This window comes from Typopeltis vanoorti, chromosome 7 (assembly GCF_054136105.1).
Source record: "Typopeltis vanoorti isolate ZY-2024b chromosome 7, IOZ_Tvanoo_1.0, whole genome shotgun sequence".
Taxonomy (NCBI): Eukaryota; Metazoa; Arthropoda; class Arachnida; order Uropygi; family Thelyphonidae; genus Typopeltis; species Typopeltis vanoorti.
Genome location: NC_143555.1, coordinates 36,085,395 through 36,112,693, shown reverse-complemented (window position 1 = coordinate 36,112,693; position 27,299 = coordinate 36,085,395). Strand labels below are relative to the sequence as shown.

General features: G+C 34.5%; 1 protein-coding gene across 1 annotated transcript in view; it reads left to right on the top strand.

Moving 5' to 3' along the window:
- Nucleotides 1–27,299, top strand: part of LOC150104582 (actinia tenebrosa protease inhibitors-like) — a 151,392-nt gene that overhangs the window by 8,128 nt on the left and 115,965 nt on the right. Inside the window, exon 3 of the mRNA XM_090395587.1 lies at nucleotides 13,861–14,031. Coding sequence (XP_090251713.1) covers nucleotides 13,861–14,031 — 171 coding nt within the window. The remainder of the gene's footprint in view (nucleotides 1–13,860; nucleotides 14,032–27,299) is intronic.

The following is a 27,299-nucleotide window of genomic DNA, read 5'->3' as shown; positions in this document are numbered from 1 at the left end:
TTCTTAACTCAAGTTAATAAAACAAAACTTCTCATTTGATCAGTCTCCACATATCTATCAGCTGTACTTAATGTTTAAATTCACAGCAGGCACTAATCAAGGTAGACAATATTCCAAGCAATCTTATTTCGGACTTTGAACTTCGAAGATACGTTATAGCTAATGTTAGAATAAACAAACATGTATGACTACTCTTACCAGATACAATCCTCAATACATCAATTTATTGTGAGCACACTTATGAATTAACTATTTTACGCTAGCGGAGCACATTAATAAAAATCCTCCAACGTTTTAACTGAACTACTATTAATCGCACTTCACTAATCTAAACAACAGCAATAAGGTACTGATATTTTTCCTTGTTTACTTTTCTCCAACTAGTTAAATTCAATATAATTCTTCTCAGGGCAACATAGAATTAAGACGTAATCCTAGGAATAAGCCATGTTAATCCTAGACTAACTGGAACTAATCAGAATTTTCCATTGAATGTCCAGTTCTGTATTTATCCGATTACGGCATTAATTTTCCTCTACAACAACAGCTGACTTCACTTGCAGCTAAGTATATGATTCACTACGTTTTGGCTCACTTCTAAACACTATATCATGAATTTCTGCCCTAGAGAACTTATAATCTTCTTTCACTTCTTTTGCTTGTATCCTACATTCCTTCCCGCTCCGCAAAACTCCCTCTCCTCTCTCTCTAATTAAAAATCTTATTGCTTTTTCTCTCCCCTTTCAGTCCGAAGGTCACGCTCTCTTCGACTCGTGCTTGTTTATTTCATGCGTATCCATGACAACAAATGAACGCAAACATTTCGCTAATGTAATACAATACTCTACTACTACATGAGTGATTACATAACGTTAAATTTTCACAAATAAGAATAAACAGAATATTTGAGCTACTTAATCAGCTTTTTCATTACGTATACAATTAATTATAATAATACTTTTCGTTACATCATATATATATTTTAGTTATCATAAATTCTACACGTATTATTGTTTAATAAATTAATAGTAGGTTAAGTTTAGAATAAATATTTAAATAGTAATCCTTAATTAAGGAATAATAAATAATTTTTATACAAATCATGATTAATATGTAATAAGCAATGTTAAATGTGAATGAAAAAAATAAATTACACAACATAGTTTCATTCACAATTTAACATAGTCTTTAACAGATTGTTTGTGCGGTTTTGTAGTTCCCTTGTTGGATCATCCTGAAGAATTGAATATGTAATGTTGTCTTCAAGCAATTGAAGTATTTTATTGTGGTAATCTTCAGAATTGATGACGACTGTGGCATTGGCTTTATCTGCAGGTAAAATAATGATGTCTTTGTTCTTTTCAAGATTTTGTAAGGTCTGTCTTTCGACAGGAGAAAGATTATCTCTTGCAGGTTTGGGATTATTGATAATGAAGATGGATTCAATACGGAGAAGTTTTGCCAAATTATTAGGAATAAGTGATCTGACTTTTTCTATTTTTGTGAGTAGAGATTCCTTTGGAATAAACTTAGGTGAGGGAATAAAATTTAGACCTTTGCTTAGAATATCTTTTTCTGCAACTGCTAAAACATGTGACGAATTGTTTACTACCGCTTTGTCAGGATTAATATAGGTTTTTGCAGGAACATGTATGTTTTGTACTCTCTTAAGAATCTCAAACTTCTTGATAAGATTAAGATTATTATTACTTTGTATCAGTGTTGCTTGCGCTTCACTGTTAAAGATAAAATCATGAAAATTATTATTATCCAGAAGCGCTCCAAGTTTTTGAGTTAAAGACCATTTTTACGATGAACAAAAGGGCAAGACAGCGTTTTGTATTTGAGATTCTTTCGCTGAGATCTAACTTTGATTTACGATAAATTCTTTAGCGCGTTCTGTTATTATTGTTTCTTGAAACGAAATGAAATTAGGAAAAACTTGATTGAATTTACAACATTAAAGAAACATCTTGCAGAATACCTCAAGTGTTTCTCCAATAAATCTTCATCATTCATCAAAAACACCACAGACTTCGTTTCTCATATCAAAAATATTTCAATCAGCGAAAATGATATCATAGCAAGTTTTGACATTATCTGATTATTTACTAACGTCCCTACGGAGGAGGTATTAACATTACTAAAGGACAAATTGTCTAAAAAGATATTTGCTTTATTAAAGCATTGTATTCAATCTGGCTACTTCATATATAGGGACTCCATTTACAAACAAAACCAAGGCCTAGCAATGGGCAACCCTTTATCCCCGGTTCTAGAACATTTTTCTGGAAGATTTTGAAATGAAAGCCATATCGTCCTTCTCACTTAAGCCGAAACTTTGGAGACGTCATGTTGACGACATTTTCATCATCTGGAGTCACAGACACACATCTCTCATGGATTTTCTTCATCATCTTAACAACCAGCATTCTAATATAAAATTCACTGCCGAACTAGGACGAAATAACTGCCTTCCATTCCTGGATGTATTTCTTACACGATGCTCTGATACATTTAAAATCTATATATATATATATACAGAAAACCCACTCATACTAACAGATATCTCATCACTTTCCACCACAAAAGCTCGGAACTATTTTTACCTTAGGACACAGAGCACGCTCTCTTTTAAATGAGCCAAATGAGCTCAAAAAAGAAATTAATCACATTTCTCTTATCTTTAAACAAAATGGATATTCTGAAAAAACGATTAAGAAATTTTTTATGGATCCTCCTAATCAGTGTACTATGGATAATACTGTTTTAAAAGGTAGCATCTCAATACCTTACATTAGTTCAGTCTCCAATAAATTGGCTAAAGTCCTGAAAAAATACAACATCAGGACGTTTTTCACTACACTTCCTAAAATCCGTTCTCTTATAAGCCATCCGAAGCCTATTCATCACAACCTAAAATATCCAGGTGTATACAAATTATGGTGCGATTGTAATATTATTTATTTTGGACAGACTAACAAATCTGTTGAACTGCGGATTGAGGAGCATAAGAGAGACATCTCCTATAAAAGATCACATGCATCTGCGCTTTCCAGTCATGTTCTTTTCTCTAATAACCGTCATGACGATCTACAGTCACTCAGTGTGCTGAGATAAATGCGAAAACATTTTTCGCTGTAGTGATGAATTTGAAAGGAAAATCGTGAAGTCCAGAGAAATCCTCCTTAATCCTGTACATTTGAACAGCAATTTGAGTTATAACATCCCTGATAGTCATACTGCAGTTGTTCAATACTGGCGCTCACGAGAACCTGCAAGCACGCATGCAACAAACAATAGCGTGTTAAATAGAACAACTTGAAAAATACAACGTTTTTGTGTCAATTATGTATTGCATTTTTTGCCTGTAATTCTCTGTTCTTTGTAACTTCAATTTTTATTACTCTATTCTACCTTTGGTGGATACCTGAAGAAGGTTGTAAAAGGCAGAAAGTAGTTGTATCATTAGGTATAGTTTCTGGGAAAATTCCTATGTTACTCATCTTAAACACTATTATTATAATAACGGCTATTATAGCCTGTTTTTGTTTAGGAGTGTTCCTTATTTAAATAGATTGGCTATCATTACTCAAAAAAGGGGATATATATATCTTAGGGTATTATGGGTGAGTATAGAACGCAATTATGGTAGAATAAAAGAGGTGGAAAAAATTTGTACATACTTGTTTTGATTCTACGATGTCTTCCCATTCTATGATCCTGCTGTTGGTTTTCAAGAAAACGGACTATAAGCTAGTATTCACCACGAACCAAAAATTAGCAACTATCCTGAAACCTACTAAATCTCTCACTCACAAAGAAATATTCGAACACCACAACGTAGTCTGCAAATTTCCTTGTGAAAAAGACTGTGACATCACCTACACTGGCTCTACATTTAGGTCCTTATGGACTAGACTACAAGAACACTTCAGGGATTGCAATATTCCCATTCCGGAATATCTGAACACAAAATAACATCGCAACATCAAAAAGAAACACAAAACACAGAGTACAGGGAATAAAGAAATTGCAGCTCACGCTCTTGAGCTGAAACATACCCCCCAAATCGACAAGGCCATAATCAGAGACAAACAAGACAACGAAACAATGCTTAGAATATTCGAAACTATTGCCGTAAAATGCGATGAAAATTCTATCAACGTCCTCCGCCCCTACCTAATTTCCGAATGTCGAACCATCCAGAACTTACAAATTAAGCCACGCTCCGGCCATGTAGCGACCACAAATGCCCTAATTTGGCAGATGCAACTTGCAGCCGTGACATAGCCCTACACTCATTCCGACAAGGTTCCGATGACGGTCAGACGACGACCGAAATGGTCTACACCCCGTTAACCCCTGTCCCAGGTTCCACATAAGGATACCCTTCCCCTTTGTTTCCCCCCCCCCACAAAAATGCGCCCCTAAACATAATATATATATATATATATATATATATATATATTATTAATATTAACCCGGGTTTCCAAATTTATTTTTCCCGCTTCAAAACACTCCCACGCTCCCTTCCTCACCCCCCCACCTCGTTTATAAACAACCTTCAGCAGGATCATGGAATTGGAAGACATCCTGGAATCCAAACAAGGTATGTACAAAAATTTTCCACCTCTTTTATTCTGCCATAATTGCCTTCTATACTCACCCATAATGCCCTATGATATATATACCCCCTTTTTTGAGTAATGCTAGCCAATGTATTTAAATAAGGGACACACCTAAACAAAAACAGGCTATAATAACCGTAATTATAATAATAGTTGTATCATTTTCATTAAAACTTCATATTTTATCTCGGTTTAAGTCATTAAATATTTATTCTTTAAAAAAAATACATATATACTGTATATATATATATATATATATATATATATATATATATATATATATATATATATATATGTATTATATTAGGGTACTGCAATACATTATGGGTGGGCTCACTATCCAGACCGGTTTCAACCTTTTTTGAGGTATCCTAAGTGAATAGCTAGACACTAAATATATCAAGGTTTTAGTAATACAGAGTCTTATCAACTTGACCTATGCAAGTTGCTAAAAGATGTTTTTATTTTGAATAAGAATCTCTGGAGGAGATATAGATGTAAATAAGTTTTTTTTACCTTGGGAATAATGTATATTAGGGTTACCAAGTAATTTTATAAATTTGGTTATTTTACTCCTAATCCCAAGTAAGCAAGTCTAAAAGTGGCTGCACCACCTTAAGACTTGAACTACGTTCAGGCGCAAACTTAACTGTTTGCTTACTTGGGATTACGAGTAAAATAACCAAGTTTATAAAATTACTTGGTAACGCTAATATACATTATTCCCAAGGTAAAAAATTTTATTACACCTATATCTCCTCCAGAGATTCTTATTCAAAATAAAAACACCTTGTCGCAACTTATATAAGTAAAGTTGATAAGGCTCTGTATTACTAAAAACTTGGTATTTAGGGTCTAGCTACTCACTGATGAGACCTCAAAAAAGGTTGAAACCGGTGAGATGCTAATATGAGTTCGCTCTTTTAAGGTTTTTGCCTTAAGGGAGCAATTTGAGTCTCTGGGGAAAGTGTTTTCCGGCACGGCCCGTTGAGGGGCTTTGTCGGTGAATGCTTTTCTTCGGAATTTGAGCGGTTCTGCTGGATGGTGGTGGAGGGTGGAAAGCCATCACTGAGTGGAGCCAACGCTGAGATGGACGGTCTTTCGCCCACAATTGAGTGGCCTAGGGATCGTCCGAATTTTTAGAGACGGCTTTACTTATTCATAAGGTTGATACCGGCGGGAGCTCCATGAGGCTCTTCTTGGGGATAGGTTTTTGCCTGTCTCTGTCGTTGAGATTATGGCTCTGCTTGGTGGTGGGATGAGCCTGCCACTGGGTAGAGCCAATACTGAGTTCTTCTGGGTGACGGGGTGAGCCTGTCATTGAGTAGAACAACGCAGAGTTGGGCGATCTTTCGGGATCGTCTTATTTTTAGAGCCCGTTTCACTTTTACATTCAAAAAAGGTTGAAACCGGTTGGGTAGTGGGTAGTGACCCCACACATAATGTATTGCAGTGTGTATATATATATATATTGCAGTCTACATCTCTTAGCGAGATGTGCTTTACATTATGGAAAATGCTAAGAATAGTGATCAGAGCTTTAGCCACCTTTACAATGAGTTGGCCTGGTGTTGCACCACCTTTAGACTTGAACTACGTTCAGGCGTAAACTTAACTGTTTGCTGACTTGGGATTAGCAGTAAAATAACCAAATTTATAAAATTACTTGGTAACTCTAATATACATTATTCCGAAGGTAAAAGAACTTATTATATATATATATATATATCGGCATCTGCAGCAAATTTTACAGGGGGAGCAGAGACAAATAATTACATCAATAAAGTTTTATTTATTTATTTATTTTTTTCACAAAAGATTATAGAATACAGTACTGCATCAATACAAAAACACATACACAATGTACACGTATATAAATTTACAATATAATGGAAACAAGAATTAATATGTGTAATATATATAGATATAGATATAGATAGATAGATAGATAATAATTTCAATAATCACGTATCGTATAAAACTGAATTCTCCCTCTATCGCTTGCAAGCCTATTGGTGATATTTTCGATAAATTTCTTCTTTACCGTTTCCTCTTCTAGTTTCTTCCTGCGCACACTAATCATACATAAACCTGATAAACACGTTTCTGAGATTGTGAACCTTAACCATGTTTTCACACGTCTCAAGTTGCTGAAACTTCTTTCAATGGTACAGGTAGTAACAGGTGATGTCATACCAATAGTTATTGCCGAATTAATAGAACGGAACTAGTCGCAATGTTCCAAAACATCTGGTAAAATTTGGGGAATATCAGTCGAAGGAAAATTTGTCCATTTTTCATACCACGTTGTTGCCTCTATTTCTATATATTGTGAATTGCATTTTTCGTTGTTTCGGCACTTTATTTTATCTATTTTTAGAATATTCTTGGGATGAAACTGAAATACTGAAAATGCTATTTTTTATCCGAGGAAAATCTTGATTTTAAGAATGAAATTAAAGAATCTGAGTATCTGATAAATATTGATTGCCGATGCAAGTCTTTAGGTATGATTCCAGGATAATTGCATCTATATTTCTGTATGGAACATCGTTTAGGTATTTCAATTATTATTGTTAATTTTAAGTTAAGCCGAAACCGGCTAACCCGTAATAAAATTTTAAGACAGACAAAGCGTCCCATGGTCGAGTGTGTATTTTTTAATCGATCCCTGGGATGGGGTATTTTCCCTCTCTGCGGGCGCCAATGTGTGTGTGTGTGTGTATGTATATATATATATATATATTCAAAGCTGTTCCTTCGTTGGCCACATTGTTGGGTGAGTGCGTGCAGCGTGCGTATAGCATCTCGTGAGCGCCAGTATTTGATCACAGCAGAATGACGGTCTGGGAGGTTATAGCTTAAATTATTATTTAAATGTACAGGGTTGAGGATGATTTCTCTAGATTCTACAATTTTTCTCTCCAGTTCGTCATGGCATCGGAAAATGTTGTTAGATCTATCCCAAAGGATTGTATGACTATGGTTTCAGAATCGGCCGAAAAAAGGATATGGCTGGATAAAGCACTGGCAAGTGTTCTCTAGTAAGCGATGCCCCTCCTGTGCTCCTCCATACACAAATCAATAGACTTATCCGTCTGGCCAAAATAAGAAATGTCACAGTTTTTTATCTTCAATGTTTAATGTTTTTTCTTTTCTTTTATAAAAACACCTGAAGAAGGCTGTAAAAAGCCGAAATTAGTCGTGTGATACTATTAAACCTTTTTCCTTTTTTCTCGGTTTATTTCATTCAATTATTTTAATATATATATATATATATATATATATATATATATATATATGTATATATATATATATTGTAAAATAGAGTTGAATGACTTAAACCGAGAGTTAGGTAAAAAAGGTTTAATAGTAAAACACGACTAGTTTCGGCTTATAACAGCCTTCATCAAGTGATATTATAAAAGAAAAGAAAAAGCACTAAAACTATGAACAACATACAGAGCCTCCATACATAATTAGCATGAAAACGTTGTAGTTGTATTTAAAGTTGTTCTTTCGTTTGCTGCATTGTTAGGAGAGTGCGTGCTTGCAGCATCACGTGAACGCCAGTACATGATTACAGCTGAATGACTATCTGGGAGGTTGTAGCTCAAGTTATTATTTAGATGTTCAGAGTTGAGGATGATTTCTATAGATTCTACGATTTTTCTCTCCAATTCATCATGGCAACGAAAGATGTTGGTAGATCTGTCCCAGCGGACTGTATGACTTGGGTTTTCATCATTAGGATCAGCCGAAAAAAGGATATGGCTTGATAAGGTACTGGCTCGCTGTCTCTTGTAAGCAATGTCCCTCATGTGTTCCCCCATACGTAATTCAATAGATTTGTCCATATGGCCAAAATAAGGAACATCACAATCACACCATATTTTGTACACACCAGGATATTTAAATGATGATGACAAGGTTTTGGATGGCTTGTTAAGGAGCAGATTTTTGGAAGTGGAGTGAACAAAGTTCTGATATTGTATTTTCTTAGAACCTTGGCTAAGTTTTGTGAACCTGAACTTATGTAAGGAATAGATATAATGCCTTTAAATGTATTTATTTCTTCTGTGTGATGGCTAGGAGGATTAAGAAGGAATTTTTCAATAATTCTTTTAGAATATCCATTAAGTATGAAAGTAGTTTTGAGATAGTTGATTTCTTTATAAAGTTCAAGAAGAGAGCGAGCTCTGTGTCCCAATGTAGAAATTATTCCAAGTTTTTGTGGAGGGAAGTGATGGGACTGACTATGAAGATATCTTCTACTAGCAAAGCTCATACGTTGGTTATACATAACTGGTAATTAACTTAAGGAATTAACAACGCATATAAAGCATATTAATTAATGAATAAGCTCAGTATTTCAACAACGTCACGTTTCCATCTTCAGGAACATACAAATATGGTATGTGCACGCAGGCACTAACAAAAGCAAATGAGGAAGAAGGCAAGAAACTAGTATTGTTCCTAAAGTCCTAATGGTTCCTTCTGGCGGGCTAATTGGGTTGTCTTGGGCGTTGGGGCTGAAGTTCTCATAATGTAAGTCTCCCAAATTTGGGGTTGTTTCATGCACCCAAATTTGTTGAGGATTGGAACTTTTTTTAGAGTTGCTGATGATTCCACGAATAATCTTTCGTACTTGAATTTGCTGCGGTGTATTATTTTAGTTTTCTTTCAACGAATTCCATGGCGAGTATATATGACATGGTCTGCCAGCCCAAATGGCTGTACTGATAAAACTGGATGTAGTGTTTGTGTTCTGAAATCCTGATATTTGCTCTCCTGTCTGTTTGGCCAAAGTAGGACAGTTTGCAGCTGCAAGGGACCTGGTATACACCAGGTAGGTCTAGGGGAAGTGGTTGGTCTTTGGTAGAGTGGATAAGGGATGCCAACTTTTTATATGGTCTATAACAGGAAGTCAAGTCATATTTTTGAGGATATTGGTTCTTTTCTCAGAGGTGTCCAAGATGTAGGGGATGGTGATAGATTTAGCGTAATCTCTATTGTGGAGGCGGGGGGGGGGGTTGTGGTTTACTGGTTTTAGTATTTTTGGATTTTTTTTTTGACCAGTTATGAAGATATCTGTTGGTACGTGTAGGATAGGCTTTCTATACATCGAAATTTTAAGTTTTCCAAAAGAGCAGGTCAGTTTTACATCTAGAAAAGGCATGAAACTATCAGTTTCAAGCTCGGCTGTCAACTTCATACTTGGATGTCGACTATTGATATGTTCAAGGAAATCCATAAGGGAGTCATGTCTATGGCTCCAAATGAGGAAAATGTCATCCACATAACGTTTCCAAACCTTAGGTGTTAAAGCAAAGGAAGAGATAGCTTTGGCTTCAAAATCCTCCAAGTAAATATTTGCAAGAACAAGAGATAAAGGATTACCCATAGCCAGACTATGATTTTGCTTGTATATAGTATCTTGGAATCTAAAGTAACCGGACTTGATGCAATGGGTAAGTAAAGCTAACAATTTTTTGAATAACTTGTCTTTGAGTAACGTTAGGACTTCGTCTGTTGGGATATTAGTGAACAAGGAAATTATGTCGAAGCTAGCCATGATTTCATCTTCATTAACTGTCACATCCTTAATGAACGAAACAAAGTCCGCCGTTAATCATAAAGGATGAGGACTTGCCTGAAAAACATTTGAGGTATTTTCCAAGATGTTTAGAAAGTTTGTACGTCTGAGAATCAATACCTTCCACAATGGGGAGTAGTGGGGTGTTTTCTTTATGGATTTTTGGACTTCCATATATGCGCGGAATAAAGAAAAGTTATCCAACACATTTTTAGCCTTACTTACCCATTGCATTAAGTCCGGTTACTTTAGATTCCAAGATAGCATATACAAGCAAAATCATGGTCTAGCTATGGGTAATCCTTTATTCTCTGTTCTTGCAAATATTTACTTCGAGGATTTTGAAGCCACGGCTATCTCTTCCTTTGCTTAAACACCTAAGGTTTTGAAATGTTATGTGGATGACAGTTTCCTCATTTGGAGCCATGGACATGATTCCCTTATGGATTTCCTTGAATATATCAATAGTCTACATCCAAGTATAAAGTTCACAGCCGAGCTTGAAACCGATAGTTCCCTGCCTTTTCTAGATGTAAAACTGACCCGCTCTTCTGGTAAACTTAAAATTTCGATGTATAGAAAGCCTACACATACCAACAGATATCTTCATAGTTAGTCCCATCATTTCTCTCACCAAAAACTTGGAATAATTTCTACATTGGGACACAGAGCTCGCTCTCTTCTTGAACTTTATAAAGAAATCAACTATCTCAAAACTACTTTCATACTTAATGGATATTCTAAAAGAATTATTGAAAAATTCCTTCTTAATCCTCCTAGCCATCACACAGAAGAAATAAATACATTTAAAGGCATTATATCTATTCCTTACATAAGTTCAGGTTCACAAAACTTAGCCAAGGTTCTAAGAAAATACAATATCAGAACTTTGTTCACTCCACTTCCAAAAATCTGCTCCTTAACAAGCCACCCAAAACCTTGTCATCATCATCTTAAATATCCTGGTGTGTACAAAATATGGTGGAATTGTGATATTCCTTATTTTGGCCATATGGACAAATCTATTGAATTACGTATGGGGGAACACATGAGGGACATTGCTTACAAGAGACAGCGAGCCAGTACCTTATCAAGCCATATCCTTTTTTCGGCTGATCCTAATGATGAAAACCCAAGTCATACAGTCCGCTGGGACAGATCTACCAACATCTTTCGTTGCCATGATGAATTGGAGAGAAAAATCGTAGAATCTATAGAAATCATCCTCAACCCTGAACATCTAAATAATAACTTGAGCTACAACCTCCCAGATAGTCATTCAGCAGTAATCAGGTACTGGCGTTCACGTGATGCTGCAAGCACGCACTCTCCTAACAATGCAACAAACGAAAGAACAGCTTTAAATACAACTACAACTAAATACAAATCAGAAATTAGAAATATAGGGCTAGATAGTTTATATCAGAAGAGGAGGATACACAGACTGGACTCTCACTAATAGCCAACACATTATCACAAAATGGATATCCTCAAAACATCATCAAAATTATCTATACAGTGACAACCCCAGACAAGAAGAATCACGCTCCCAGCACATTTCTACTCTAGTGAGCCCTTTCATCAAGTCAATTTATTATGAAATAGCACGAATACTAATAGCCTAACATCAGAGTGGACTTCAAACCAACCAACAGCATCAGACAAGTTTTAGGATCCCCAAAAGATAAGGTGCCTTTCTAGAAATATCCAGGAGTATATTACATTCCCTGCACCTGTGGTCTCGCCTACATCGGAAAAACTTCACGGAGTTTAGAAATCAGACAAAATGAATATGTTGGTGATGTAAACCACAACAGAAGTATCTCTTTCGGCTTAGCACATAACTTCTGTAAGTCTAACCACATGATAGAGTGGCAAAACAGCTCCATGCCATATCTTGATGACGACTACAGACATCGTTTATTCAAGGAAGCCACAATAGTGTCAATAACCGGCGGAAACCTCAACAGAAATCAGGGTGTAATTCTAAACAGTTCGTGGAAAAAACCTGATCCTCTCTCTTAATCAATCTGAACTACAGCTAGCCAGTTCATTAACATTACATGTTTACAACAAACACGCATGCGTGATAATGAATAAGAACAATAAGTCCTCTCTGTCACGCGAACCTGTAACCTTAGCTACTAGTTGGTTTACAACGGTTTTTTTTTATGTTCCTTTCAATTTGCATTTACTAGTTTTTATGTCTTTCCGTAAACGCCTTGAAAAAGCCAAACAGTCTGCTGGCGAAACTGGTAGGCTTTGTGTAAGTTTATTTGTAAATGGTCAATATTAATAAAATTGTATTTTAACAACTACAACGTTTTCATTCTAATTACGTATAGAGACTCTCTAATTTGTTCATAGTTTTTTAAGCTTCAGTGTTTAGTGTTTTTTCTTTTATTTTATAATGTCACCTGATGAAGGCTGTTATAAGGCGAAACTAGTCATGTTTTGCTATTAAACCTTTTTTACCTAACTTTCGGTTTAAGTCATTCAACTCTATTTTACAATATGTATTTCAACCGAGTCAATGAATTTCCATACATATATATACATACAAAAAAAATAGTACGGAATGACTACAACGATATTGTAGAGTAAACGGGAGTCGAAGTTCAGTACTGTTTTTTTTTTTTTTTTATTTGCACGGTACTGTATTTAATTTTTCAGAATGAATACAATGTTTTTGCTTCACAAGATCTTTAACCATGACTGTTGTAATGAATAAATTAGTAGATTCGAGTGGAACCAAACAGCGCAACACATATATGACAATATAAGTTTACTTTCCATCTACTCGATTTAGTATACTATCTCTACTATACTACCTTTAGATTGTTCTTGTGTTATTGCAGAGGATAGGAGGATATGGATAGTTAAAAATTCATAAATCAGTAATCCACTTTAATATTTTATAATCCAGTCCCATATTCTGCAATTTATACAACAGACATCCATGCTGTATTCTGTCAAAAGCTGTATTGAAATCAAAGGGTATCAAAGTATATCGATTCCTCTTGTTTAACTTAACGGTAATAATTATAAAAGGTGAGCACCTTGCTCAAACACGACTTTCCCTTAGCAAGCTAATGTTGTTCATTGTAAAGTATGCACAGATTATCCGTCAGCCTATTTCTGAATGAGAGCCCTTACCAACTTTTCTCAAATCTTCACCACCACTCCAAAGACACCGATAGGTCAAAGGTTTGATACATCGGTCTTTTGCACCACCTTTATTCAATGGGATTGTCATAACGCTTTTTTCGCTTTGTAGAATCTTCCTTGCTCTGAGACTCAACCTCATACACGAGTTTCTTTACCCAATGAGGAAGCAGTGAACGCTATGTTGCATACAGCAGGTTGATTGCCAAAATTTGCACTCGTTGGTTGAACAAACTCTTCTGCATCTGTCACCCTCACATCTGCATTCTGTTGAGTTATTCTTTCATATTCAATTCATATTCTTTCGTAATTCCTTTTGAAAAGAAAGAAAGTTATTGAATTTATCTAATTTTTATCTAGTTCCGACTTATTTTAAGATTTCGTTTTTAGATTATTTTTCATTCCAATTTCATTATGTTTCATTGTGTACATATCGAAATGTAATATTCACTTATTTATTTGTTGCAGATGATGTGTGCACCTTACCCCAGGACAGAGGAAGCTGCAGAAGTATATTCTTTCCTTACTACTTCAACACTTCTTCATGCGAGTGCACAACATTTCTTTATGGTGGTTGTGGAGGAAATGGTAACATTTTTTTAACTGAACAAGAATGCCTCCACAAATGTAGTCCATTCTGTTTAATGACATAAATTTGAAAATGTGAATAAGATTAATAAAATTTTGAATATATTATTATTATTGTTGTTGTTATTATTATTATTTCTGAAGTAGACATACCAAGGATTAAAACTTCGACATATAACGTATAAAAAAATACAAAAATAAACCTTTTTCCTGTATAATCCAGTTTCCGAAGACTTGTTTAGCCTTTTGAACATTTGTTTTTCATCGTGTGAGATTCGTATAACAACTGGGCATTTGGTTTCCGATAAGTATTTATTTATTTATTTATTTATTTATTTATTTTGCTATTTCGATATAGCACTCTTTTGTTGGAAAAATCGTAATTAATGAAGCAACCAGTTTATTTATTATTATTATTGTTGTTGTTATTATTATTATTTCTGAAGTAGACATACCAAGGATTAAAACTTCGACATATAACGTATAAAAAAATACAAAAATAAACCTTTTTCCTGTATAATCCAGTTTCCGAAGACTTGTTTAGCCTTTTGAACATTTGTTTTTCATCGTGTGAGATTCGTATAACAACTGGGCATTTGGTTTCCGATAAGTATTTATTTATTTATTTATTTATTTATTTATTTTGCTATTTCGATATAGCACTCTTTTGTTGGAAAAATCGTAATTAATGAAGCAACCAGTTTAAAAGAATGAATGATGGTCATTGACCGAAGGGAGATATTGTTAACACATCTTTTATGAACATGTTTAATGTGAATAAAGAGGTTACATCTGGGTGTTAAATGTCTAACAGCAACTTCAGAAAGCTAAGACCAAGAAAACCAAAACAGTTTGAAAAAAACTATTTTGGTTGCGTATTGTCACTATTTGGGTGTCAAACTTTAATTTTGAATGAAGACTATTTTGAAAACACCAAAAATTGTTTAGACTATCTAGGGTTCTGTTCCAAATAATTAAGATATCGTCCATATAACGTCAACAGATTAAAAACTCTACACAGGCTTTTGAGAAAGAAAAAAAAACTTTTTTCAATGTGTCGCTTTGTGAATAGCGATATTAAACGATAAGCCACATGTAGGCCATATTCCTGGATATAAATCATTACATAAAAAGAGAATCGAAAGTTAACAACTCTGTAGGAGTTAGTGGAAATACCTACTTTCGTACTTCAACTGGTAGAGTTGTAAATAATGATACACACCCAAGTTAACTGAAATGTAAAATAGGAATATTTCAGTTTGCTCAATTTGTTCTACAAAACCTAAAGAATATAAAGAATATTTGATAAACAAATCAAAATGTTTATTGTGCTTTTCAAAACTTTATCTAAATAATTTTTAACTTCCATGTACTCACACAATACATGGAATTAGTCAGCAAATCATTACAGAGACATCAAACTCTACATATACTAGTTGTGGATATTAAATAACGAGATTGGTTGCAAAAATGTTGTTTATTATTACAATTGTACAACTTGATTGTTATCCCTTTCAACATGCTCCCCTCTTCTATGCACTGTCTGTTGCATACGAATTTTCCATTGTTGGAATTAAGCGCTGTATTAAGCGTTGCAAGTCACCAAGTGTTATCTGCTTCAGTAGCGCTGCCGCTTTCTCCTTTACCTCATCCACTGACTGATAATGGGTATACCTTTCAATGCGGATTTCAACTTTGACGAAGGAAAAGTCGCATGGAGATAAGTCCGAGGAATAAGGTGGATGGTCCAACACAGCTTCCAAAAATAGAAAATTTGTATGCAACGGCGTATAGATAGATGAGGGGAATATGTGAAGGGAATAACAATTAAGTTGTGCAATTGTAATAATAAACTACATTTTTGCAAGCATTCTCGTTATTTAATAGTCACACCTCGTATACCTCCTTTGATGAATTTTGAAAAAATCATGTTTTAGTTATATTTGGGCAAGTATTTTCTGGTTGTAATTAAAACATGCTTTAAAGCCTTCAAACATCAATAATATTCTCTGAATATCAGGTAGCGAACTCAAAAATCTAGTAATAAATTGCGAGACTTCGATTTCTGACAAATTAAATAATTGTTTAATATTAGTAACTAAACGTGAAGATGTTTAAATATCTATAAATATTCAATATACAAATATATTTCTAATGCTTCAGTCGGTTGCATATGTGATATACAGTATTTCGAAGACAAGTTGTACAATGTGTTCCCTCCAACGAATATCTAACAAGTGACTAATTTTTTTTTTTTTTTGCAATTTAATAAATGTGTTAAATTCTTCCGTGTATTAAACTTCAGCAAATTCTTATTGGCAATATTTGGACTAATGGCGTATCAAGATAAAATAGATCTAAGAAATAAAACCTGAAAACCATGTTGAACTGACTGTCAAACAAGAATCCCTGGCTATTACACGAATTCATATTGCAAACAACCTAATACTTCAAGTACAACAGTTGATCCTGAAAAAATCTTGAAAATCAACACTAGAAACTGAACCGGTATCCTTTTTCTGTAAGGCTAAAGAACTGAAAAATATAATATGCTCCCTTACACAAATATATTGCTAATGTTTCAGTCATCACGTAATTAGCATTAAATCACTAATAGAGAACACAGAAAAAAAATTCTCTTCTTTCCCATGTGAAATTGGTATAAGAACGCGGAGAAAAAGTTTCTCGAACTCTTGGAAACAAGGGAGTTTCAGGGCTGAAATTGTAGTACCTTTGCAATATTGATTTCCATGCATATGAGTTACTACAAATCACGTATGCAAAAAATTTCAGCTATAATTTGCATTGTTTGGAAGAACAGATTATCGGAGTTTAAAACCTGAAATTCTTCTAGAATACTATAATTAGTTAAGCAGAATGCTAATCCTACTCTTTGCAGGTACAAATATTTCAACTATCCACGATGATAAAAAAACAACAACAACTTTCTTTTAAATTTCTCATAGTGAATTTTCAAATCTCAGCACCAATAACCATGTAATAGTAAATAATTTAAGGACATTTAATGGGTATCTGTGTAGAAAAGATCTTGCTTCAAAATATCATTTAGACACTTTCCAGTTACTGCAAACAAATAGCGATCCTATAGTATCCGAGATCCCTTCTACAACTGATACGAGTTATATATACTCATATGAATTAGACGCACAGAATGTGCTTTGTCAGCTTGCCTTCTCCTTGCTGTGTGGAGTAGTTTGAGTAGTATGCTGCACATCATAAGCACCGCTTCATTCACAGAAAAGTTCATTTTCTGCAGTGTTTATCACACCACTATCAAATATTAACCTCAGATGTTTAGGTTTATAATATAATAAATAAAAGATTTTTTTTTAATAAATATAAAAAATATAATAAGATGTTTATGTTTGAAATAAAGTTCTTTGTATGGAGGTTAGAAGAAGATATGCCAAAAAAATTCTCAACCCCTTATATCAAAATCCTCACCCCCTATATATATATATATATATATATATATATTTAATATTTACAAGCTCTGTATTACTTAAATCTTGGTATTCCTAAGCCTGGCTCCACTGATGATGCCTCAATAAAGGTCGAAACCGGTCTGGGTAGTGGCTCCTTGCCTTTAATGCATAGCATCATACATCTCCTCAAAGTGATGCGCTTTGCATTAAGGGTAAATACCAAGAATAGTGATCAGAGCTTATTCCACCTTTACCACGAGTTGCTTAAGACTTGCACTACGTGCGGAGTCACCCAGACTTGCATTACTTGCACACGCAAACTTGACTTTGTCTGTTTGGTTACTTGGGAAAAAGGATTAAAAACCTGGCTTATAAATTGCTTGGTTTCTTTAACATAATATATACCCAAGGTTAAAAAAACGTTTTACATATATATATATGTATTATTAATATAAATATAAATAAATAAATAAATAAATATATATATATATATATATATATACATATACATATATATATATATATATATATATATATATATATATATATATATATATATATATATATATATATATAGCTTGGTTATTTAACTCCTAATTCCAAGTATGCAAACAATTAAGTTTGCGCCTGAAACATAGTTCAAGTCTAAAAATGGTACAACACCAGGGCAACTCACTGTAAAGGTGGGTAAACTCTGATCACTATTCTTAGTATTTTCCCATAATGTAAAGCACATCTCACTAGAAGATGTATATACTGCAATGCATTATGGGTAGGGTGTCACTACCGAGACCGGTTTCAACGTCTACGGATTTCAAATGTGAAGAAAAATAAAAGAAAAAAGGATGATGTGTGCACCTTACTTCAGGAGAGAGGATGCTGCAAAGCTGCTTAATTTCTTTACAACTTCAACTCTTGCACAAGATTTTTTTATGGTGGTTGTGAAGGAAATGGGAACCGTTTTATTACTGAACGGGAATGCCTGCACAAATGTAGTCATTCTCTTTAATGACATAAATTTGAAAACGTGAAGGAGATTGATAAAATTTTGAATATATTAGCATTGTTGCTGTTGTTGTTATTATTATTATTTCTGAAGTAAACAGACCAAGGATTAAAACTTAGACAAAACGTATGGGGAAAAAAAACGAAAATAAACCTTTTTTCCTGTATAATTGTTTCTAAAGACGTTTTTGTTTGATGGTGTGAGATTCGCATAACAACTGGGAATTTGATTTCTAGCAAATGCTTTTTTTGCTATTTCGAAATAGCACTTATAACTGAACTCTTTTGTTGAAAAGTCATGATTAATGAAGTAATCGGCTTAGTCTTTTTAATCATTAAATCGAGTTGAAGGATATCAAAAAGTGAGATAATAACGTTAACACATTTTTTATAAAAACGACATGTTTAATGTGAAAGAGGTTACATCTGGGTGGTTTTCTATTAAACGTCTGACAGCAGTTTTAGGAAGTGAAATCTAAGAAAAAGGAAATTAGGAAAAAAGGAACCATGAATACCTGCGATTTTTTTTTCCAAAAAAATACAAATATGACACTACGGTTAAACAAGTGAAACATCTAACAGAATTCTGCAGATCATTTCCAATGCAAAGCATTTAGATAATTGCAAACGTAGAAGAAGTCTCATATACAACATGAGCGGATGATGGACTTGCAAATATAAAGAGTTCATAGAAGGCTTTGTAGTGTCCGCACCGGTTTCTAGTAGTTACTGATACCCATATTTATTTATTTAGTTGAAATACTGAAGATATATTTCTGGATAATCCCACTAAAATATAGTAGAAAGGCGAGATCAAGTGTTTATATTTGACGGCAATAGTCTGGCGTGTAGGTTTTCTGGTAAGTAACATGTAAGTATGGCTGGCCTGGTCAGCCGAGTGGTCAGCGTATCCGCTCTCCAGCCAAGAGGCTGAGGGTTCGAATCCCGCGTAGGCATGGATGTTTGTGGTTGTTTTCCACCCTCATACATTCATTCACTCAAGTATAGATACACTCTCCCAGCATGAACTGGGTCACCATGGGAGTAGTAGACCCAAAGCCTCAAGCAATGGGAGAGGCCTTTACCCTGCAGTGGGTAGAAAAATAGGCTGTTCATTATCATGGTCGCCCAAATACTTTTTTAAAACTATTTCGGTAGCGAACCAGTTTTAAAAATTGAAGGAATTGCTATTGAAAAAACTGCTTGAACAGATGATAAAATTCGTTCTTTCTTCGTCGTATTTTAAGACGTATAATTCTATACTTAAATACTCTGATGATTCCAGGATTTCGCATTTCCCGATGCAGGAGTCCGTGAAAATATCTACCGTTCCGAATCGACTTCCTAAGGAGATCTGATTGTTTATTGAGTGAAAAGTCCGGAAACAACATTTCGTTGTCTGTCGCTATTTGGGTGGCAAATTTTAATTTTGAATGAAGACTATTTGTAAAACGCCAAAAATTATTTAGAGTATCTAGGTTCTGCTTCAAAATAATTAATATTTCGTCCATGTAACGTCACCAGGTTAAAGATGCCAAACTGGCTTGTGAAAAAAAAAAAAAAAACTTTTCTCCACGTGTCATTTTGTGAATAGTGATGTTAAACGAGAACCCATGTTTAGGCCATATTTCGGGATTTAAATTCTAAAATAAAAAGAGAATCGAAAGTAAACTCTGTAGGAGTTAGAGGAAATACCTACTGTAAGCACGAAATGTCTTTCGTGCTTCGACAGGTTCAATTGTAAATAATGATACACACCCAAGTTAACTAAAATATCAAATAGGAATATTTGAGGGTGCTCATTTTTTTCTACAAAATAAAGAATTTGATAAACAGATCAAAATGTTCTTTGTGCTTTTCAAAACTTTAACTAAATAATTTTTAACCTCCATGTATTCACAGAACAATATGATATTGATTGGTCGTGGCTTCGATTGCCGTGACGCGATGATATTACCTTCTATCCCGGATGTTCCATGAATCTTGGAAGATTGTACGTTTACATCGTAGTCTTAACAAAACTCTAACCTTAATCGGTGTGACGTGACATTTAAACGTTTCTCATCCATTTGCGTATATCTTAGTTCTATTCTACTAAAGCAGCCACTTAAAACGTGTCCACAAAATACGATGGTTGTGTTTTTCCAAATTTAGAATATTATCTAGGTCCGTTAGGCATGTGTTACTTGCCCATATTAGGTACGATAAATAACTATAACCTGAATGAATATATAGCTATAATCTGTATGAACCTGCGTCAAACATGAATATTTTTCAAGAATATCAAAAATGTTCATTACAGTGTTTAGGATGATTGCAGACCTGTTCGCAGGTGATAGAATCAATCCACACAAAGTTATTTAAATCATTTGTTATGTCCATCAGTTCTTTTATTTGCAGGTATATAATACATAATACCTAAATCACGGAAAATGCAAAACATTTTATTCACCCATTTTCTTGTATTTACTCAGGTCTTATGGTTTTCCTATCCGTATCACTTTACTGCTGTTTTCTTTTGTTCAGAATATCTTCTCATATTTTACCCACACATATTCGTGGTATCACAAACAGTGGGTCAGAGGTTAAACCACGATTACCATCACGTCGCCATCTCAGAATTTCATAGGTGAAATTCGGAGATGGCGACCTCATGAAATTCCGAATTTCATGAGGTTACGCACTGTGAGAAGAGACGTTCACTGGGCATCCGCACACCACCCCAGTCCATCTCGTAGAGAGGGTAGCGTGATACATCTCTCCATAACGCCGCTCTCTTTATGAAACTGTTTCATAAATAATTTCATCAAGGTGGTTAAAAATAATTCGTGTAGGTGATCTCTAAAATACTTCGCTTTTGATATTATCAGTAAGACAGTGTTTCTGAATAGTTAATTACACGATTCCGAAAATAAACAAAGTGATCGACATATCGGTTTGGTTATGCAACACTGAGTGCAAGCTTCAGTCAACATGTGAAGAAATGCATTGTGTAAAGAGAGAGCACAGAAATGCTTTGAAATCACTAGCTTTTCGGTGCCCACCATATTTTTTTTGTGTTCAATGCATCGATATTATCAAATACATTAATCTATGCTCTTCTAATTATACATAATTGAATACTGCTGTTGCCTGCATTGCATAATGCCACAGCACTCATTCAATGAAATCACATTACAAAAATAAAAAAATAAAAAAATCGGTCTGATGTGCTCCGATTCATGGCAGTTTTGCATTTCAAACATATAACTTTGTCTGAATGTGCATATCATCGTCTTGTGAAGTATTCGTAGAGAAACGAAAAATTTGGATTGAGATACGATTTGTGCCGACTTACGGTATTTAGGCACGTAAACTAGTAATTCTGATGGAGTGCAAGAATTGCAGTTATACATACAACATAGCAACTTCCTCTATAATCATAGTAAGCTGTAGTAATCTATACATGTGCAGTGTCTAAGATCCTTCGTCTGTGTCCTTAATAATATGTAAGGTGGAAAGTAATACTTAATTGCGTGATTCCAAAATTAAACAGAAAGAGTCGACGCCTTTGACCGCCCCTGAATCATTCAGCGCCATCTACCGTCACCTGTAGTAAGCATTATATTGTATACAGAGCACAGAAGGGCTCTATGTTGTGACTATGCTAGAATATCTTGTGCGCGTTAAAAAATGCAGATATTCACCGCTACCACTTTCTTGTGTTCAACACGTCTATAATTGCAGAAATCTGTGCTCTGCACGCTGCTCATTGTGGAATAACACCTTAAGCGGCATTCTATAATGCAATAGCAATATTCGGGGAAACAATAAATACTAATAATAAAAAAAAAACAAAAATAGGAGGTCAGCGTGATATGCACTGAATCACGACATGTTTTCTGTTTAAGCGCGAAAAGTTTTCTATGTTACATTTGACGTAGGTATTACAATACGTACGGCAAATGTAAACTAATTAAAAATGCTGAAATATTCAAGGCTTACTTCGAATGCCAGCATTTTTGTGTTTAAAGTCAAAAATATGTCGAAGATACATCTTACGCGTTTACATGTATAGGTGTTAGAGGTGATATGTGCCGATTTCCGTTATATTTTACAGATAACAATGCTGGATGACTGCCAGATAGCACAATCTGTCATAAAGATAATACACTGCTATTTTTCAGACGACTACAGTGTGTGTGTGTGTGTGTGTGTGTGTGTGTGTGTGTGTGTGTGTGTGTGTGTGTGTGTGCGCGCGCGCGCGCGCGCGCGCGCGCGCTTAATTTATATTATCATATTCCAAGTTTCACGCTGATTACCTTTCATCCAAAGTGAGAAAAAAAAATCCTATTGTTTCTCAATAAATCGTAACCGACCGCCATCTATCGTCATTCCTGTGTGCTATATCGTTAAATTGTTGCGATCGCTACATGAAATTGGAAACTGCTGACATCTGCACAATTCTCTCGGATTTACGGCATATTGTGATTGAACAAAACTATGTGAAATGCACATGAAAACTGCATGGGCGTCATTCATTGCAAAACGTGGGGGGGGGGGAATCAGAAAGGTTTTCATGTGATTTATGCCAATTCACCTTATTTTTTCTTAAGTCAAAACACACGAAATTGCATAGTGGCGCACATTTCAGTGCAAAAAAAGTGGTTTAAAGGGATAAATTTCAATTTCTTTCAATGGAATTCAGCGCAAGGTAATGACGATTCTGATTATATGGGTTTCTTGGCTACATTATTCCTTTGCAGATGTTCTTATCATGATGAATTCTAATAAATTTTATCTTGTCTCTGGATCATATTTTCGTTTTCCATTATCAATTCCTTCTGCAGAATATTGTCTCTTCATTATGGCTCAGTCAAAATTAAACCGAGAGTTTTCCACTCGGGTTATTTTCGAATAACGAGTTGAAGTAGGCTATTAACAAAAGTTGTGGAAATTATTAGAATAGACGAGATTAAAGCGTGGAACTACAGGTGTCGATATGAAATAACAGTTTGGAAACATAAATAGATGAAGAGAAATTAATGGAACAAGGCATTCACTATGACAGCATCAACCATACTGTTATTCCAGTGGCGCAAGTGTTGTAATGATGATTATAAGAAAACTGCCGGTTGAAATATCAGACGATTCGCTGCAGAAATACTTTTCAGAAAGATGGACACGTTCTAACTCACAGTTTAATATATAAGAACTCTCCCTCTGTAGAAAATGTTGTCATCGGCATTTAAATCAAAATGGAGGAATATCTTCCATTTCCTGACATACAAGGCTATATTGCAACAGTGAGCTACCCTGGAATTTCTAAGGTATGTAGAAGATATTACAAAGGACTACTCTCTACAGAGTGTTCAAATTCACGTTGAGATAACTGTTCCTACATGACACACACACACACACACACACACACATGCTCCTTGCAGAAATGTGGTAGTGAAAATTATAGAGCTTTCCAATGCCAAAGCAAGACATTTGCTGAAAAGTGTGTTGCAAAGAAATGTCAGAGGAAAATAGAAATTCCACGAAAATCATATATCAGTTACACCTTTGATTATAATGAGAGAAATATTGAAAACAAAATACTAAAGAAACACAAAAAAATGACCCATAAAAACCAGCAGCTAATATATGTAAAAAAAAAAAAAAAATGAGACAGTCCAGATGAACAGATGTGGGGAAAGAGACGAAAAGAAGAATGCAGTTAATGAAGGCAAATAGCAATTCCGTAGTATCTGAGATCACTTCTTCAACTGATATGAATTAGACACAGAGAATGTGCTTTGTGCACTTGCCTACTTGTCTCCTCTCCTTGCTGTGTAGAGTAGTTTGTGTATTATGCTGCACACAAATACCGCTTCATTCACAGAAAAGTTTATTTTATACAGTATTTCCCCACACCACCATCCAATATTAACCTCCCATGTTTAGGTTTATAATAAACTAAATAAAGTTCTTTGTATGGAAGGTTAGAAGAAGATATGGCAAAAAAATTCTCAACCCCTTATATTTGTTTTATATAGAAATGATATAATATCATAGATTTTATATATAACAGCTTGTTAAATCGTTTTCTATACCTTTAAAAAGAAATATAAGGATATGTCAAATTCATTCACAAAATTGTGTAAACTCTCATCGCTTTATGCAATAATCACGTCTTGTCAATTCCTGCTGACAACGTTTGCATGCTGGTGCTTTTCCCTACTTCTTTTCTCAAGATGTTCGCAATGATGTCTTGAAATGATATCTGGAGAATCCCTGGAGAGATTCGAATCCCTCCGTGGGCATGAATGTATGTGATTGTCTGTGAAAGTACTAGTGGTGGTGGTGTTGAAAAGTGTGTTGTGATATTTATAAATACATATTTATGTATATATACAGTATTTATAAAATATCACGCACCGAAGAACTTCTATACATAAATTATAATTTATATTTTGTATTTAGATTTCTCTTTTTCCTTAATTTTAGTAGGATTTTCTTCCACTTGAAAGACATCACATTGCAAGTAATCTTTCATTCATCTAACCTCCATCCCTTTTTCTTCTTATAGGACATAAACCTAAATTTAAACACGAAACTGTATTTATTCGTAGTTTCCTTTTCACGAATATATGAAAGACACTATAAAGAAATGTAAAAGGACATTTAATAAGAATTTCAATTTACGTCAATGTTTTGATAATAACCTAAGTATTAGGAAGGTAACTAAACATTAAAAAATAATAACATACGTGAACACTAAATAAGTTTCAACATGAAATTCGTGGAATTTTCTCCGATAGAAATGCGGAAAATAATTCCTGTACATTCAGTTATGCAAGCAATACGTAGAGTACTCGTTATTATATCATGGAACAAATCAGAGAGAGAGGGAGGGAGGGAGAGAGAGAGAGAGAGAGAGAGGTTTCGCTTCAGTTCCTTTTCGCAAAACAGGAAACAGGTGCATGAAAGTACCACGAGATGAGAGATATTAGTTCGATTTATTAATGATCATTAAGATTTATTGTGTGGTAAATAATATATAATTTTATGGTTTTTATGCTTTTGTGGGTAAACTCTCAAAAGAAATTGCTCATTGCTTCTTAGCAAATAAAAGAAAAACTAGATGGAAACAGGATATATTAAAGATCCATTCTTATTGAATTGCCTCAGAAAAAGTAGAAACTGAAAAGTTCTGAAAATTTAATCTCAGGTCTTATGCAATACAATCCTTGGTATCGGAGTTGCCTTAGTTTGCATTGTTTAAAACACAAGAATGCTGCACAGGAATATGTCTTGGCCGGACAGCTCTTTTTTTTTTTTTTTTTTTGTTTGTTTGTTTGTTTGTTTTCTGTACGTGTCTGATGAGAACAAACCCAGTTCGAAACAGGTGTCAAGCCAGTGAAATCCTTATATAAAGCACTAATAATAAGCACCTATACGGACAACCGAGCAACCCTCGTATCTTTAAAGTACTGCAAGTTAAGAAATGCCGAAGTCGAGGACTGCTTTCTCACAAGGAAGGCAACGGGAAACCATCTTCTTCATAATCATCTCCTTGGTATGGTAACATGTAGCTATCCCCACCAGCCGTATGGCTGAAGGAATACCTTCTCTCTTAGAAAAAGAAAATTATGCAAATAAATTTCTTAAATTTGTTTTGGTTTTATTTCTTCAGTGTGGATTGCATTCCAGCAAAGATAAATGAAATAGTATACTTGTTCATTGGTTTATTTAAAATGCTTACCTTTCTTACTCATTCACTTCCTTTAAACGACCTAAGTTCTCAAGGAAATATTTTCTAAAATTAGTTAAGAATATTCTTTGGGTAACAAATTGACAAGTTTTTCGTTTTCTGTACAAGAAGTCAATCTTTTGTCATCTGAAAATAAAAATGCATTTTGAGAGTTTATATCTGAATTAAATTTAGCTGCATTTCAGTGGGTGTTCTGTAGTATTACAATTCTTGTTTCAATATTTGTGCAGTGAGTGAAGACTTATTAAATTCTTCCTTAATATTTCAATTTATTTTTGTCCTTCTATATGTTTCAAATATCTCAATAAATACATGTATATATTCGTCGTGAAATTTCAGAAAGTTTTTTTTTCTTTAATATGGAATATGAAATATCAAAGATTTTTCATATTCCATGTAGAATAGGATAGGGTATTAAAACCGAAATCTCCTTGTTTTAAATTAACAGTTTTAAAATGCATTTTTAATCGTTCAATTGGATTGGTTGACACAATAACCAATCACAGACGCTAGGTGCTGAGTGAGCTCAAAATTTTCGTTTTTGAGCTCACTTCTCAGCGGTTTAAAAATAGTACATCGCTAAGAATTCGACTCTGCGCCCTCTTTACATATTTTCAAAGGGCGCAAAGGTGTATGCATTTCGAAAGCACACCAGGCTATTAACGCGAATGTGACGCAATGTTTATTCGGCGAAAAGTACCCTCTTCATGAAGCACTAATGCTTTATCACCCTCCTGAAGAGGACAATGAATGAAGCATATTCTGTTCAATTTTCATTCTTTAACGGAAATAAATGCAAAAATATAATATGGGTGATACTCATATTTCATGATGAGCAACGCACACCTAGCACATCCGGAATATTCGCCCCTGATATATTTCAAATCCAGCATCATTTCATAGCCGAATACAGAAACTATAAAAGTTTCGTGCGAAAATTCACTAATAAGCTATGTAATAAGACTTATCGTAATTCCACGTTTTCTTTGGGGTGAACTCCTCGCACACGTAGCAAAATCACATTGGGAGAATTGACACACATACGAGCCATTTTCCTGTCACACAGAGAATAAGGCACAAGGTAAATCCGAGACCCTAGCACTGAATGCAGTGTAAAGGCTAATGTGTAA